This window comes from Bradysia coprophila, assembly GCF_014529535.1.
Source record: "Bradysia coprophila strain Holo2 chromosome X unlocalized genomic scaffold, BU_Bcop_v1 contig_130, whole genome shotgun sequence".
Classification (NCBI taxonomy): Eukaryota; Metazoa; Arthropoda; class Insecta; order Diptera; family Sciaridae; genus Bradysia; species Bradysia coprophila.
In genome coordinates, this window is record NW_023503296.1 from 444,122 (window position 1) to 459,382 (window position 15,261).

The 15,261-nt window shown below is 33.9% G+C and overlaps 1 protein-coding gene across 8 annotated transcripts; it reads right to left on the reverse strand.

Moving 5' to 3' along the window:
• Window positions 1–1,458: 1,458 nt before the first annotated feature.
• Window positions 1,459–12,437, reverse strand: LOC119067843 (b(0,+)-type amino acid transporter 1-like). 8 transcript variants are annotated; one of them, XM_037171025.1, is made up of 14 exons: window positions 12,417–12,437; window positions 5,907–6,060; window positions 4,437–4,529; window positions 4,267–4,368; window positions 4,061–4,201; window positions 3,839–3,982; window positions 3,552–3,770; window positions 3,435–3,486; window positions 3,339–3,360; window positions 3,178–3,248; window positions 2,972–3,106; window positions 2,808–2,904; window positions 2,101–2,419; window positions 1,459–2,041 (listed from the first exon to the last, which is right to left on the reverse strand). In XM_037171025.1, exons 2-14 carry the CDS (start codon window positions 5,908–5,910, stop codon window positions 1,980–1,982), a joined length of 1,461 nt encoding a protein of 486 aa, XP_037026920.1. In that variant the 5' UTR covers window positions 5,911–6,060; window positions 12,417–12,437; the 3' UTR covers window positions 1,459–1,979. The 8 variants fall into 8 exon arrangements, with proteins under 8 accessions (XP_037026920.1, XP_037026912.1, XP_037026915.1 ...); XM_037171017.1 differs by having other exon boundaries at window positions 5,907–6,076; window positions 12,357–12,437; XM_037171020.1 differs by having other exon boundaries at window positions 5,907–6,068; window positions 12,357–12,434.
• Between the last annotated feature and the right edge of the window lie 2,824 nt (window positions 12,438–15,261).

The following is a 15,261-nucleotide window of genomic DNA, read 5'->3' on the forward strand; positions in this document are numbered from 1 at the left end:
CCCAATCGATTTCGTTGATTTCTTCGGCTTCTGTTGTTTTCTCGTCCATTTAGCCTTTTTTGGATCTGTTTTGGTTTTACCACTGATGTAGTCATCCAGGCGACTAAAGTAAAATTCTCCCGATTGACAAATCTGAGAATCGACAAATTTTTTGCAATTCGTCATTTTCTACCTTCAGCTGAATTAGGAAGCCTTTGTTGTAAAAAACGCTGTGCTTACCTCAGGAAAATGTTGAAAATTGGTTTTTTGAGTGGCTTGTGCCCAGAACAAGAACGGAATGCACACTCGAAATGCAACTTCTAACTTTTCTTCACTCGTTGAACAAAGTACTATTTTTGTCAACACAGTAACGAAAAGTAAAAATTTACTTACCATTATTGAGAAAAACGTTGCATACAACTCGGCCTTTCCATGCTTCTTTAGAACGCAGGTGAGAGAATATTCATTTTCTCACCTCAATTTTAACTTTGGGAGCCTATGTTGTAAAAAACGTTGCGTAGACCTCGGGAAAAAATAAGACATTTTATTCTCTCGAGTAAATCGCTCTGGCCACAAACAACACCCTCCAAATGAAATTTTCTACCTTTTTTCACCTCAGTGAACAAATAACTATTTTAGGCATATGATGAAATGCAAAGGTGCCTAAAAAGCATTTTCACTCGTTTGCATAAGTAACTATTCAACTGTACAGTGGACATCAGAGAAATGTAGATAGGTATTTGTTTCAACAATATTTCAGCTGGTCCACTCATACAAACAAAACTACTTATAATTGTTATGCGATTGGAATACTTAAACGTATGAAGTACTGGTAAAACCGTATTAAGACGTATAGACGCAGTTTTCTTTGTATGAATGGGCATGGACAAGATCCCAAAAATCCATAAGCTCATAACGTTAAAAATCGTTACAACTTTTTTTTTCGATATTTCAGTCAGTTGCATAAAATAAAAGTGTATGAGCCATTGTTACACCAATATATTTCGTGGGGAGTCTCGTCACCGACAAGCACTTCTAAACAATTTATTTACTCTTGGAGGCTTTTATATAGGCCTTTTAACTCTCTAGAATTGCTAGATCTAAAAAAATCTGTAAAGCAACTGGAACCGAGCCGTACTGACAATGGAAACCTCGAAAGTTAAATTAAAGACTTCTCACAACCACACATTGTATTATATTGAAATATGATAAGACAGGAAAAGCATCCTCACCTCACGAATATGGTTATGTGTAGTCGCTGCACTTCAAAGACAGTTCGTTTCGATTCAATGAATTGCGCTGTGGACTTGCTGTAGTTGACTCACCATTCCTCGTTACAATTCCATTAGAAGAATTCTTTTCGAACATCGGGCCGATTCAAAATATTTTCCTTACGTTCCAACGAATATGGGAGGTTAATACCTACAGCTTCCGATGTCACCAATTGATAATCGAACTTTTTCTTTTAATTTTTTTTAAATTTAATTACAAAAAAACTAAACTCTGGCAAGCAACAAGCATTCGTTAGGATAATTGACTATAAAATTAACATCCACACTATAAGGAAGATGCTATTCACAGGTGCTTGCGACTAGTCACTTCTTATGTTCGTACTTTAGTATAAAATAACAGATAAAAAATATCTCCCCGGACAAAATAGTTCCGGTAAACATCAACCGGACCATCCATTTATTTATTGTTTTATTTAACAAACACGACCTGGTATTCTCACTGTAAGCTTTGTATACCCATCATTGCTTTGTATTTGAATATTTAATGAGTTCTGTTTTTGAAGTGAGCAACGGATTATAATTTTAAAATTTTATTTTGAGTGGAGTCGGCCCGAAAAAATTTATAAAAGAGTTAAGGGCTGCACTTCCGTTGTTTGGTCTATTATGTTAGTCGTGTTTTTGTACATGAAGGTACTTTGATCGAGAACGATTGTCCAGGGATACTAGTCGTAAATCTAAAAAAAAACTACGCTGAACTTGTCTTAAGTTTTATAATTCCTTCGGAGGAGGTGCAGCTTCGAAGAGACATTGCAGCAAATATGTAAATTTATCTGGAAAATATTTTTTGATTGGTCATTTCTTGTCAATGAAAAATCGATGTATGTCTTACTCATCCATCTTGGTCGTATTTTGTGATAGACGAATGGCGTATACACTGCGATACCGCTGAAAATAAATGCTAACGCTGCCAGGTATTTAATGGATGGTTCACTAATTATGGGCATAACCGATAGGAAAATTGCAACGAGAAGTGCAAAAATTGGAATGATAATTGGAACTTTGTATGGTCTGGGTATATCTGGATGCGTTCGCCGAAGGACCAGTAGACTCACAAATGCCGATCCATATGCAACCCATATCAAAAATGAAGCAAACTCTATCAGCGCCTCGATATCACCAACAACAATGAACATGAACGTTATAATTCCCTGAAAATGAATTGGGATGTTAAACGATTACACCTTTATGAGGTGATGGACTAATTTCGGGGATTTTTCGGGAAAAGTCGGGCAAATACTTCTCCTATATTTTCCAGACTCTACAAAAAGAGTTGAAAATCTTACCTGTTGCGAGTAACTTTGTCTCCAGGTAACCTACAATAGCTGCCACAGCTGTAGCTCCCCTAATATGAAAAATACAGCTGTAGCAGATAAAATAGATTATCTGGAGTTACCTGCAACATTTAAGATTTTCAACTCTTTTTTGTAGAGTCTGGAAAATATAGGAGAAGTAGGAAAAATGTAGGAAAATCCGAAAAATTTAGGATAACCCGGGGAAAATGTTTTCCGAAAAATCTTTTAATTTCGTTTTAATTACTTGTAAAGCAACGGCAGGACCTGGAGTCGACCGTTTTACATGAATGTATGACATAGGTTCCAGAAAGTGACCTTCTCTTCCGGCAACAAAGCATAATCTGTTTTGATGAGAATGTATGCAAAATCCATCGAAGAATTCATTAAATGTCATTAATGGTCACATACCTTGTCACACCGAATTGGACACTCAATGCACAGCCGAATGTGCTAAGTGCTACCCCCAAAGGAATCAAAAATGCCATCGGCCCCAGAATTCTGTTACCAAATTCAACTGCGACAGCTGGTGCGGTCATCATTTCACTACAATTATAATACAGCAGTCAGAACACTTCATTTTCGTGTAAATATTGTCGTATACTATCTGAACGTACTGTGGCGTCAAAACAGTCATATAAGCTAGATTCATGAAGACATAGAGCCCGGTGATTATAGGAACACCAATCTGGAATAGATGATAATATATCGTTATGTAATAACAACCCGACGCGAAATTGAAATAGCATTTGCCGTCGATTATCCAGTTTCAACTTACCATTATGGATCTGGGAATATTTCTACGTAAAAATTAAAACAACAAAAGAACTAATATCAGCAAAGAGTTTCTTTCCTAATTGAAATTATGGCTTACTTCTCAGGGCATTTAATTTCTTCTGTGACAGTCGTGACGCTGGACCAGCCGTCTAAGTAAATAAAAGAAAATTGTTGAGTCAAATCTGACCGCAATTCTTATGGTATTTTTACAAACCATACGCCCAGAGTCCATTATAAAATGCTAGTGCAATATGTCCCAAATTTGTGGTGGTACCCTTAAAACCAGACTGTAAATTTTCCGTCTTACCGATAGCCAATTGATATATACCGCCACCAATTACTATTAGACATGCTATCACTTTGCATACGCTGAATATATTATTTATTCGAACGTACAGTTTAACACTACTGAGATTAATGTAGGTAATAATTCCTGTAAAGTGATACGCATTAATGAGGCATAACTTAAAGTGGATTATTTGTCTGTTGCAATTAAATTACCTAATCCTAGCAACGCTATCAATTTAATTAATTTTTCTAGGTCGTGCACCGACATATGTGTCATTCCAAGAACAGGCACTAACGGTTGAATAGAGTATTCGGCAAATGTTAACACAATCACAGCAATTTCAGCCGGCCTCAAGACTAAAATGAAAATTTTTCATGATTGCGGAAAGGACTACGAGCCCATTCAAAAGTCAAGAAAGGCATTTACGCTTTTACCCAAAACAAACACCCATGACAGTAGAAAAGCCGGTAACGGTCCCCAAAATTTATTTTGTTTAGCAAATGCTTCGAAGAGATATGCATACTCTGCACCACTGCGCGGAATCACAGTTCCCAATTCAGCGAAACAAAGTGCGCCTGAAAGAAAAAGGAAAAACGTACTTAGGTCTACATGATTTGCAAACTCTTCACATTTGAATCACCTAATAAGGAAACAAAACCGCATGCTGTCCACACAACCAAGCAGAATCCTATACTACCGGAATATCGTAACGCGGCTGTAGGAGAAACAAAAATTCCGGAACCTAAGATTTTTTGGAAATTTTGATTATTTTCACTGCACTGCCAAGTAAGAAATCACTCCAGTACTTACCTATCATAACACTGATTATAATGTTCACCGCAGCCATGAGTCCAATGTTTCTTTGGAGTCCCGGTGTTTTTTTCTTGTTTTCATTGCCATGACCTTTTTTTTGTAGAAATTCAAAATTAGAAGGGAAGAAGGGAAGGGTTTTAACGAATTGGAAGCTTTATTCAGCTATTTGTCGAACAGTAAGTATACCACTTAGATCTTTAAGAGCTTTAAGACTTTAATACTAAAACAGAGATAGATTAAAACTGCAGTCACGGTTCTTAGACTTTTTGCAACGCACTTCAAGCAAACGTGATTCGAGTGACAGCTGTCAAATAGAGTACTATTTTGTATGAAAAATGTTCAATTTTGTCTCCCGATAATCGTTGAGAGTGTTTACTATCGCAAGGATTTTGCAAAAGTCAAGAGTAATAAAACAGAACCGGGAAATCATTTAACGAGTTCTGCAATTTTTCTATAATAATTCCAAGTGTCAGCTTAAAAATTCCGTGGCAATAGATGTAAAAATCTATCATGTTTTAATGTGATCATACAGGTTTTGTTTATTTATTTACATAGATAGACGTTGTTGCACAGTTTGTAAAACACCTACGATAGTCTTGACGAGAGCTGTCTTTTGCACTACTTGTTTATTTATATGATAATGTAACGTTGATATTATCATAAGTTTTTTTTACATAAATTGACGAGCTTTACGTCTGCTCTTCTATATTATATGTACACATTGTTTCGACTGTTTTATATTTGTTAACTACGTAGTTACTCGAGAAAAAAAAAGAGAAAGAAAAGAAAAATGAACTAGTAAAGTCACCGAACTATAAATAGAGACATCTTTTCTTCAGTGCTGCAACCATATTGAATTTAACTGGTTTGTTGGTGATTTGTTTCATCAACACTTTATTTATAATGGGTCGTGGTTATTCCAAGTGAATTAAGAAAAAAAAAAAAGAAAAGTAAACAAAATGCCCTAACAACTGTTTCTAGTACGTTTTTATTCCATGACTTTAATTTAAACTTAAAAAACTTATAGGAAACATCTGTTATAACCTTTAGAGGCGCCATACTTCATTCTTTGAGATCAGATTTTTGTGAAAAAACTTTACTCTGGTAAATATCCATTGAATGTCATAGCAATGAAGTTGGTTAACAAAAAAATTGAGCGGTGACATTAGAGCCTTATAGTTTCCTTTTAAACAATAAAACGATGTTAACGTTTAGAGGTACATCCATACTTTGGGTTTGGGCGGCCTGAGTATCCTGCTGATAGAACTATCTGGAACCAATTTTTGTGCAACGTGGATAAACTGAATTTTGAAATCCCTCCTTGTGATGCTTCCACCTAACATTATTACACATGCCGAACAAGCTAGCTTCCAATTATTTTAAAGACATCCCGAACTTATAAATTGTCCGGTATATCGATGAACGTATTTCTAGTAAAACATTTTATTTTGTATAAAAGACACTTACTCATTTTATTCCACCAATAATTGTTTCAAGCTCAAGTTCACGCAATGAATACCAGTAGTAGTTACAATTCTCTCAACAAATTACGATACACTCAATATAGTTTCGTTTATATTATCATACAAGCATTTCACGATGTTTATATATCATGTTCTCACTGTAACACTAAATAACTGATGATAATGTAAGACGATATAGACTTAAAATGAATGAATTTTTGCAAGTACGCACTGTATGATCTTACGCTTTCTTATCGAATGGACATGCTCTTCATTTTAATGGGTTCTTATATATACAAAGAATTGTGTAGCATCGGAACGACCAACGGCGGTATTTCATTTTATGACCAAGTGGCTTCTTTTACTTCTTTATAAATCAATATTCTATCTTTCTTTTAGACTTTGGACAATATAATTTCTTTTATATATGACAAATTAGAGTAGAGCAGTTCAACTATATACACTACACAACAATCTACATATATATTTACCCATATACGCTCTTCAAGAATGTATAAACGATTAATTTGTCGGTTTGGTTGGTTAAAGGATTTATTATTATTATGAACTAGAATGGAAATGCGACGTCAACATTTGTGAATGATGAAATTTAAGGTAGCTATTTCATCGCATCTTTTAATTGGTTGTTTAAAAAAAATTAAAAAATTGTCAATTGAGTCTTGCGGTTTGCGGTAAAATGAGTCTTCGCACGCGCTTTTTTTTGTTAAACATTTTGCGAACGTTTCAAGTGTATAAAAAATTGCGGGATAGTGCAAACTGTTCAAAGAGACTGTATTTTTGTACAGCAGTTGCATGCTTACAACGGTTCAGTACAATCACCTGTGCATATAGCTTCACGTTCTCTCTCATATAATAAATGGGGTAGTATCGATCTTCAACGGGACCATTCTCCGTACAAGCTAGTTGTACGGTGTAGGGACGCTTAGAAATGCTATGTACGGTGAACGGTAGACTGTACGGTTCTGGTGTAGCTAATATACGATTATCATGTAGACAATGTCCATGTAATTCCAAAATAGTTATTTGTTCACCGAGGGAAATGAGGTGGAAATTTGACAATAGAGGCTTTTAGATAGGACGATTTTCTCTCCGCCGTTAAAAGTTCGATGACCTTGTTGGGACGTTGAAAAATGTGTTTAACTCGGGAAAATAGCTTTAAATTGCATTTATGCAATTCAGTGAGCAATTCGATACTTACGCAGCCTGTGTGCAGTGTCATATGAACCAGTTTTATTTCATCCGAAAATCAGTGCGAAAAAAATTTATCGCACGCTAAATGAGTGCGAAAAAAATTTATCGCACCCAAAATACATCGACACAATCATAATCATATATTCATCAAATGTAATAACAACTGTTATGAATACTATTAGAACAACTGTTTTTGCAACAGTTGTAACACGTTTTTCAGTAGATGTCACTTCAGTTTCAGTTTTTTTAGTGAAAATTTTGTTTTTGTGGTTTGTGTTGTAGTCTTGGGGAATTCGCTCACTGAATTGCATAAAACGTTGTATGAAACATGAATCGTATGAAGGTATTTTATCGCACTAGATGTCGATTGTCAACCCGAGGCGAAGCCGAGTAAATACTTTCATACGATTCATGTTTCATAAATAACCATTATTGTCACAGTCGGCCTGCGGTCTCGAGTGAAAATCTACACATCTAGTGTCTAAAATATTATTTATCACTCGGTTGTATAAATAACTATTTTCCTGGTGACAACTTCTTCGAAATGCAATTTCCAAGTTTTTTTTTCCCTGGGTGAACAAATACCTATTCTTTTCGGTATAAAGAGTTTCAATGAAATATGAAGGCTAATATTTCCCTCTGCACCTTTGCAGAAAGAAAATCCTTCTTTCGGCACTTCTAACACACCTAACACAAACACGTTGTTATGTTAGCTACAAACAATAATTAACTGTTAATTAACTACTAATGCTGAACTAGACTAATTGTAGTAATTTGGACTAAGACACTAGACACGGCTATTAATATTTATGTAAATGAATCACTTTCCGTTCGTACCTATTATACCTATACAGCCATCGAATATTACTACTAGACGGTTCATTGCAAGCCACTTTCTCAACAATCACGATAAAAATGATAAAAATAATTTTTGGACGATATGTATAACATGCTAATATATTCGGATTTATTAATTTATTTAGTTTATTTTAACATTTATCAATATCCAGTCATATTGAACTCATTTCTGATTAGAACAACAAATAACAAATTTACATGAATGTATTACACATGTATAGAGTGAATGTTATTGAACGATAATCGATTTTGTTACAATAGAATCGTTAAGGAAAAGATAACCGGACATATCTGTTACACAAATAAAAGCGTATTATCAACACATTTTGAATCATATCTCATTACTTAACAGTGAAACATTGAATGAAATCATGGTATGGTTTTTCTACATAAAAGATTTTTGGAAATATAGGCCACAGATCTAACCAAATCAAAGGTTGATGATGCTTGATATTGAAAAAAATCTTATCAAGCATGTCTGAGTAGAGTTTTAATGAAACAGAGGTGTACCGCTATCTAGTTTTATGAAAATATTATTAGAGAGATTGTAAATACGTAGGACGACGGAAAACTTGTGACATTTATAAGTCGACTCAACATATAGTTTGTATGGATCAGGTAATTATAATTTCCAAGTTTTGCGTCAGCCTCTAAATCATACAGTGGGCGACTATGAAATAAGTTATACATTTCGTTTCAGCTGTTTTTTAGTTGGTCCACTCGTACAAACAAAACTTTTACGTCTTAGTACGGTTTTACCACTCCCAAGTGGACGCTTCCACTTCAGCCTTATAAACGGGTAAAAGCATTTTTGATTTTATGAGTTAATCAGCTGAAAACCGGCTGAAACGAAATGAATCAGAGTCGCATACTGTAAGTGAAAATTCCTCTAATATTTGGAAAGACGACGTATAAATCATAAGTTTTGATCTATTGTAGAGATCTATCCCATGATTTAACATCGTGAAGTACACAAAGTTTTAAGTCCCCGGTAGAATTAACTACTGGTTCGTCCGCGGCAATTGTACTCTAAACCAATATTTGACTAGGGACCTGAATTATCTAGCCTTATGTTTTGTAAATAAAATTCATTCAATTTATGTCAGTGTTCATTTGAGTTCATTTTAATACAGTGTATAGACTGTTATGATCAGGGCGAGAAAACCGAAGGCTAGTTAGTATAACTTGCCTTGGTGTACTTGTCAAAGTATTTGCTTCTCTTTCAACATGGTACATTGAGAGCGAGAGGACAGAAGACTGGTTTATTTTAACTTGCCTTGGGGTACTTGTCAAAATATCTTTTCTCTTTCATCATAACACTCTATTAGGTCCCTTATTTGACCTTTCAAAAATGAACCGCTCTTGTCTGGTATATTTTACCCTTCCGTGGTTCATTTGTTCAATTTTATGCAACCATGTCAATGCAATGTGTACGGAATTATGTCTTTAATAGTAGGCATAGCTATTCTGCCTAAAATGTTTCATGAACACCGAACACTGAGTTATTCGGAAAGGCTGATTCTATTTGAGTGTAATTGTGACTATAAGAAATAGTTCGACACTGCATACCTTAAGCTCATATTGTCAAAAATTTCAGTCAAATGTGCGAGGAAATTAAATTAAGTACAAAGTGGGGAACGTTGTTGTCGTCGATCTGTTGCAATGACAAAATAAATAATGGAATAATGGATTGTATAGGTATATTAAATAGGCAGCAATCGGTTCAAAAGAAATCATCTCACATAATATTAGATGTTGGGATAAGAATGCTGAGAAATTGACGAATATTCGTTAGAATTTATGTTTTTTTTTTAAACGAAAAACATTGGACACACTGCGTTCATTGTGTTTGAAGTGTAAATTTTCCATCTGAGTTATATTCTAATGAATTTCTTTATAGTCAACAAGCATCTCCAATTATTTCATAAAAAAAGAATTTTTACTCTCGAAACTGTAAGAACTTTTTATAATAATAATTGCTGTTTACTCACGACTTAAGCTTGCTTTGGTAGAGAAGGTAAAAAGACTAAAAAAAATCCCTAATAAAGTCTATTTTAAGTTGTACGATGAAAAAGGGGTCCTGATAACGAAATAGGAAACTAAAATGGATAAATTCAATAAAATAGTACATCAAGAGACAGGGCGTATTTTTGGAAAATTGATTTACTAAATTTGCTACAAATTTTTCCAAAATAATTTTTTTGCAAATCAATTTTTCCAAAAATAGACCCTGCCGATAGAACGAATTAGAACACGATTTTTTCACATCGTTTCCCCCTCGTTCGTCTGCTAGCGGCGGTTTTAACATGCCGATAATTGTCAAAACGTGCCATTTTCGTAACGACAGATAAAAATGTGAACAAAGTTTCAGCAAATACTCGTGAATCGTAATCATTGAATCCATAAAATTCATTGTTGCCTTACCCGGCGATCTATTTTCGTAAATTTTTTATCATTGAAACAATTTGGAATGAGTAGAAGTAGATATATCACCATCAGTTTGTATGTGAAAATAACGGTTTTTAAAAGGCGGGAAATTGTAAAAAGCTCTGTGAGGTGGTACTTATTCTTAAAACCAAGCTTAGCTATACCTTCAATACCTTCTATCGATTGATACAAATTTCTTATTTTATTAGATTTATTGTAGAAAGGCCACCCGGAGCTCATAGCCACTAATAATATTAGTCTAACATACGTAATAACGCAAATGGGCGAATGTCATAAATGGAATGATTTCCATTGAAAGCAAGAGAAGCTATAATTCGTTGGCTGTTTAGTATTTTAGTTTTTTCTTAAAATTTTTTGTATAAAATCCGATAAAATCTAATTACATAATGCAAATACAGTTTTTATCAAAAATCACGATAAACAGATGAGCGGAACTGAACACGCCTCTTCGCCATAAAAATCACGTATTATGAGAGCTTTATAGTCACTTAAATTGTCTGCATACCATTGTCGTTCTAAATAAAGTTTATAGCAAACTAACCCATTTGAAACGAACTCAGCTCCCTGAACTAAATATTTTCTAGGGAATGAACTATCGTCAAGGCGGTTTTGTATTATATCTAGTTAAATTACGATATTCTCTCTAATATAAGATTATGTAACACGGTTCATACGCACGAAATGGAAGATTTTGCCGGCAAGGTTACTATTAATTTGTTATTTTGACACTAGAATTTAATCTTCTCATTTTTTTGTCATTCGACGGCAATGATATGCATGAAATCAGTTTCAAAATATAATTTACAGTTAATTGAGTTGTAATAACAGAAAGAGTCAGAATATATTTCGATTGAGCAACAAAATCATTTCGAGATAGTCAATTATAGACTGGTAAAGGCAATCAATTTAAATGTTGTTTGTTCAAAATATAAATTTCCGTGCAGTACACTTGCTTCCAATTTCGTATTGAAGAAATTATCACACTTTCGGAGAAAGACAGTCGATTCTTTGTTATGCATGTTTGTGGGTGTTGCGCGCGAGAACGCATTTATACACACACGATACAGATATAATTTCCTCTTGCGATCTTGTAAACAACAATCAAAATGTAAAATGTTTTCATGAATTAATTGCGCGAACTTGTGTCATATAAAATGATAATTCTTTGTGGAAACGTTATCTCGAAATTGTGTGTTGTGCTATTCTGTTGAGATGGAACATAAATTTCGAATGCTGAAAGGTCTACATCACGTTACAATCCGTTTAATAAATTATCACTTTCACAAAACGAAAAATGCCTTAATGCGATTCACTCATCTACTACACACACTTAACAAAATATCGTAAATTATTTTGAAAACAACTCAGACGACCCACTTGACAATACACACTACTCAGAAATGCTTTAGTTTGTACAAAAAAGAAAAGAAAAAGGAACTAAATAGTGATCTATGTAATCTTAGACTTTGGGCTTACAAAACCACTTGAAACCGTTGTTCAACAACTATACATTTGAGACTGAAAAAGATCGCCGATTTTCACAATTTGTTGCTCATTTTGAACGTTTAGGTTCTTATCATTAAATTGTTAAGATTACGCATGGGCTTTTGAATATTATTTTTTTCTGCTCTCGATTGATTAGAATGACTGAGAGTGTTTTTACACATCCTAAATTTGTTGACAACGATAAATTATAATTATAATAAGAATGTTGGGTAAGTGACTAGCGCTGCATTTAAACGATTGTATCCGATTAGAAGTGTAAAAGGTCCTCAGTCGAAACGTAAAACGCATTAATTGGATCATGTTAGGCACACCCGACTATATTACAAACGACTTTCACATTTTCTAAAATTATAATTTGAAAAATTTGCTTCAAAAACTTAAAACAACACCACAAGCGAATTGATTTCAATATTCATTCAATTAGTAATACCGATTTATAAGACGAAATTTAATGAACTCAAAATCCATATTTTAACCGATCCCAACTCACTGTTCCGTTGTACACTCTTCATTACTGAATAAACGTATATTTAATTCAAATTGAAAATAAAAAAATTTCATAAACAAAGTCTGCGACATCTTATCCGCGCGGTATTGTACATGTGTGCAATTTTGTAAAACATCGAAATATAAAAATATTGACAATACACTCCACAATATTCGCAATAAAAATATCGTGGCGTGTGTTTATGAGTGTTTAAATTACATGGTTAAGGATAAGTTGTCGTTTTTTTACATTTTTAATTTTTGTTTTATTGAACAGTATGAATGAAATAGTAATTTTCATGCTGGAGTTACCACAGAACAATCAAACCGTTCGATGACTAACCATATGATTTTGTGAACAGTTACCCCAACCAAATTTGTAACGCAAATTGCTTTAGCTATTTTTGAACCTGCCCCACTCATACAACCTCACTACGTGTTTTGTTTATACGGTTTTACCACGAGCTTGTATGGCTATTAAGCTCGTACGAACACGTATAAGGTAGTGAGGTTGTATGAGTGGACCAGCTGAAAAACAGCTGAAGCAAATTGAGTTAACAATTTGATTGAGGTCAATGCTTTCCAGAATTGAAAATTCTAAAAATCGGCACTGAATTTGGTAGCCACCTAAGCGTTCGTGAAAAATTTAAATATTTGTTAAGTGGTTGGGTCTCACCGATTCCCACATTGTACTAATTCACTGCAATGCACATGCAGCCATAGAATTACGCTTGGAAATACTACCGTCGTACACATATGCTTACGCTACATACAGTTACTTTTAAATTGATAATTATACTCCAGTTTTGACAATAAGCTATTGACGCAAATTAATTTTCTGGTTATTGAACTTTGTTAGCAGTTTTAAATTACATTCCAATACCCATTGACTTAGTATTAATATGCCAAATTAAACTAGACCTTGAATTTTCATGAATATTCAACAAGTGAAAAGCTGTGACGACATTGTAAATATTGGACACCAGCAGGGAATTTTAAAGTTTCAGCTAAATTTAATTTGTTTTAATTAAGTAATGTGACGTTTTTTTTGGTGTTACGTGAACGTCGGTTTTTCCCTAAATATTTACTATCAATTGGTTTGAATGAATTTATATCAACGATAACAGAGATAGAACTGAGGCTTATCACTTGTGCGTATTGCCCACTCCAATAATGTATGTCACATATAAAGTTATGTCACAAGTGACGAAAGTGATAAACTTACCTATACTACAATAGTCATGAGTGGCGATTTCAAAAACCCATTTCTAATACGAATTACTTCTTATTTTTTGTACGTGTATATGAAGATAGTTATTTAAGAGCAATCCCTACTGCGCTGTAGTATGCATTTGTTGGTCGTACCAGCCTATTCGCGGTAAACTATTTGCTGTACTTTCGTTGCTAAATGTATAGAGATACTTACAACAGTTATAACTTCTCGAAGTTCGAGACTCGAACGAATTGATTTCATGTGATAATAATCTTAATCACAAATCTGTACACACACAAAGGAGACTGTCGGTATGAGATGAGACCACTGGCCTGACACTTTCTTCATTTTTTAAATGCTGCAATTCATGGAGTGTCCAGTCCGTGGGTGAGTCGTTTGAGACAAAGCCAGTAAAAATAGCTAATTGGTAAACAGATCTGTGCTGATACAATAACAAAATGAACAATGTCGATGAAGGCCTTGGTCGGTCATTTGTAGCTCTGGATAGAACACTTTTTTTTATAGTAAAATACATGTTGACCCTCATGAAGTAGCAGATTTTGGGTCAATCTGTTGAAAAAAATCAAAAGAAGTAAAAAATTGGTGATATGCTTAGCTTGTATGCATGGAAATGATTTTCGGTTTAATTTTAAAACAAAGCTTTCGATAGTTAAGTGGGAGATATACTTTACTTCGATTATTTGTTTTAAAGACTGTAGGAATCAGCAAAGATTTTGGATTCAATAACATGCTATATTACCTAAGCTAAATTAAAATTAGCGATCCATAATATTAGCTCATTTTCAATTAATTTTGCAGTGTCGTTACATTCACACAAGGTATCGTATGACTATCTGCCATTTTATTCATTCCAATAAAAATTTGATATTATAGACACGAAAACGTAAATTAAAAAATTGATGTGGTTAAAATGCATTTAGTATGGCAATAATATTTGCTGACCTGTTAGGCGATATCCACTTGCAAATAATCAAATGTTTCTTATCAATAAAATTGCTTGAACTTCTCGGACAGGGCAGGAATATTTTTTGGATAACATTCAAGCAGATTTTTTTTTTCAAAAGTCGTTGCGAACGTAGTACTGTAAATCAAATGATTGGTTTAATCTCGAAATATGTCGCAGAGGACCTTGGAAAGGTAAATGTTTATTTATGGTAATATTTTGCAATACAAAGGCAAAGGGGTACTCTAGCAGACAAAATAGTTAAATGCAGAAATGGGACACGTCACATAAGCGAATTATACGAAAAATGAAATGTCATTCAATTAGTTCCGTTTCAAAAAGGCTTACGAAGTTTCTTGTTTTAATTTATAAAAAAAAACTTCCATTGACATCGTCAACCTATTTGAAACGGGACCAAATAAATGAAATTTCATTTTTCTAATAATTGGCTAATGTGACATGCACAATAACTGCATTTAACTATTTGTTCTTTTGGTGCTGTAATGAAATTGCTGTATTTTATAATTCCTTCGCTGTAGTTCATTCTATTGTAGTGTTATCATCAAGCGACGATTACTAAATTTAGTATTTTATTCTTCAAAAAGCCATGTTAAAATTGAATTTGAAGAAACTGCAAGTGTCCCAGAAGTTAAGCCACTTATACTAAAAAAA

What these genes read in the sequence shown, in the direction of transcription:
- LOC119067843 (XM_037171025.1), bottom strand. An exon ending in TATAATCAGTGTTATGATAG is followed by an intron (nt 4,369 to 4,436) that starts GTAAGTACTGGA and finishes AAAAAATCTTAG; the next exon opens with GTTCCGGAATTTTTGTTTCT. An exon ending in ATATTCCCAGATCCATAATG is followed by an intron (nt 3,249 to 3,338) that starts GTAAGTTGAAAC and finishes CATCTATTCCAG; the next exon opens with ATTGGTGTTCCTATAATCAC.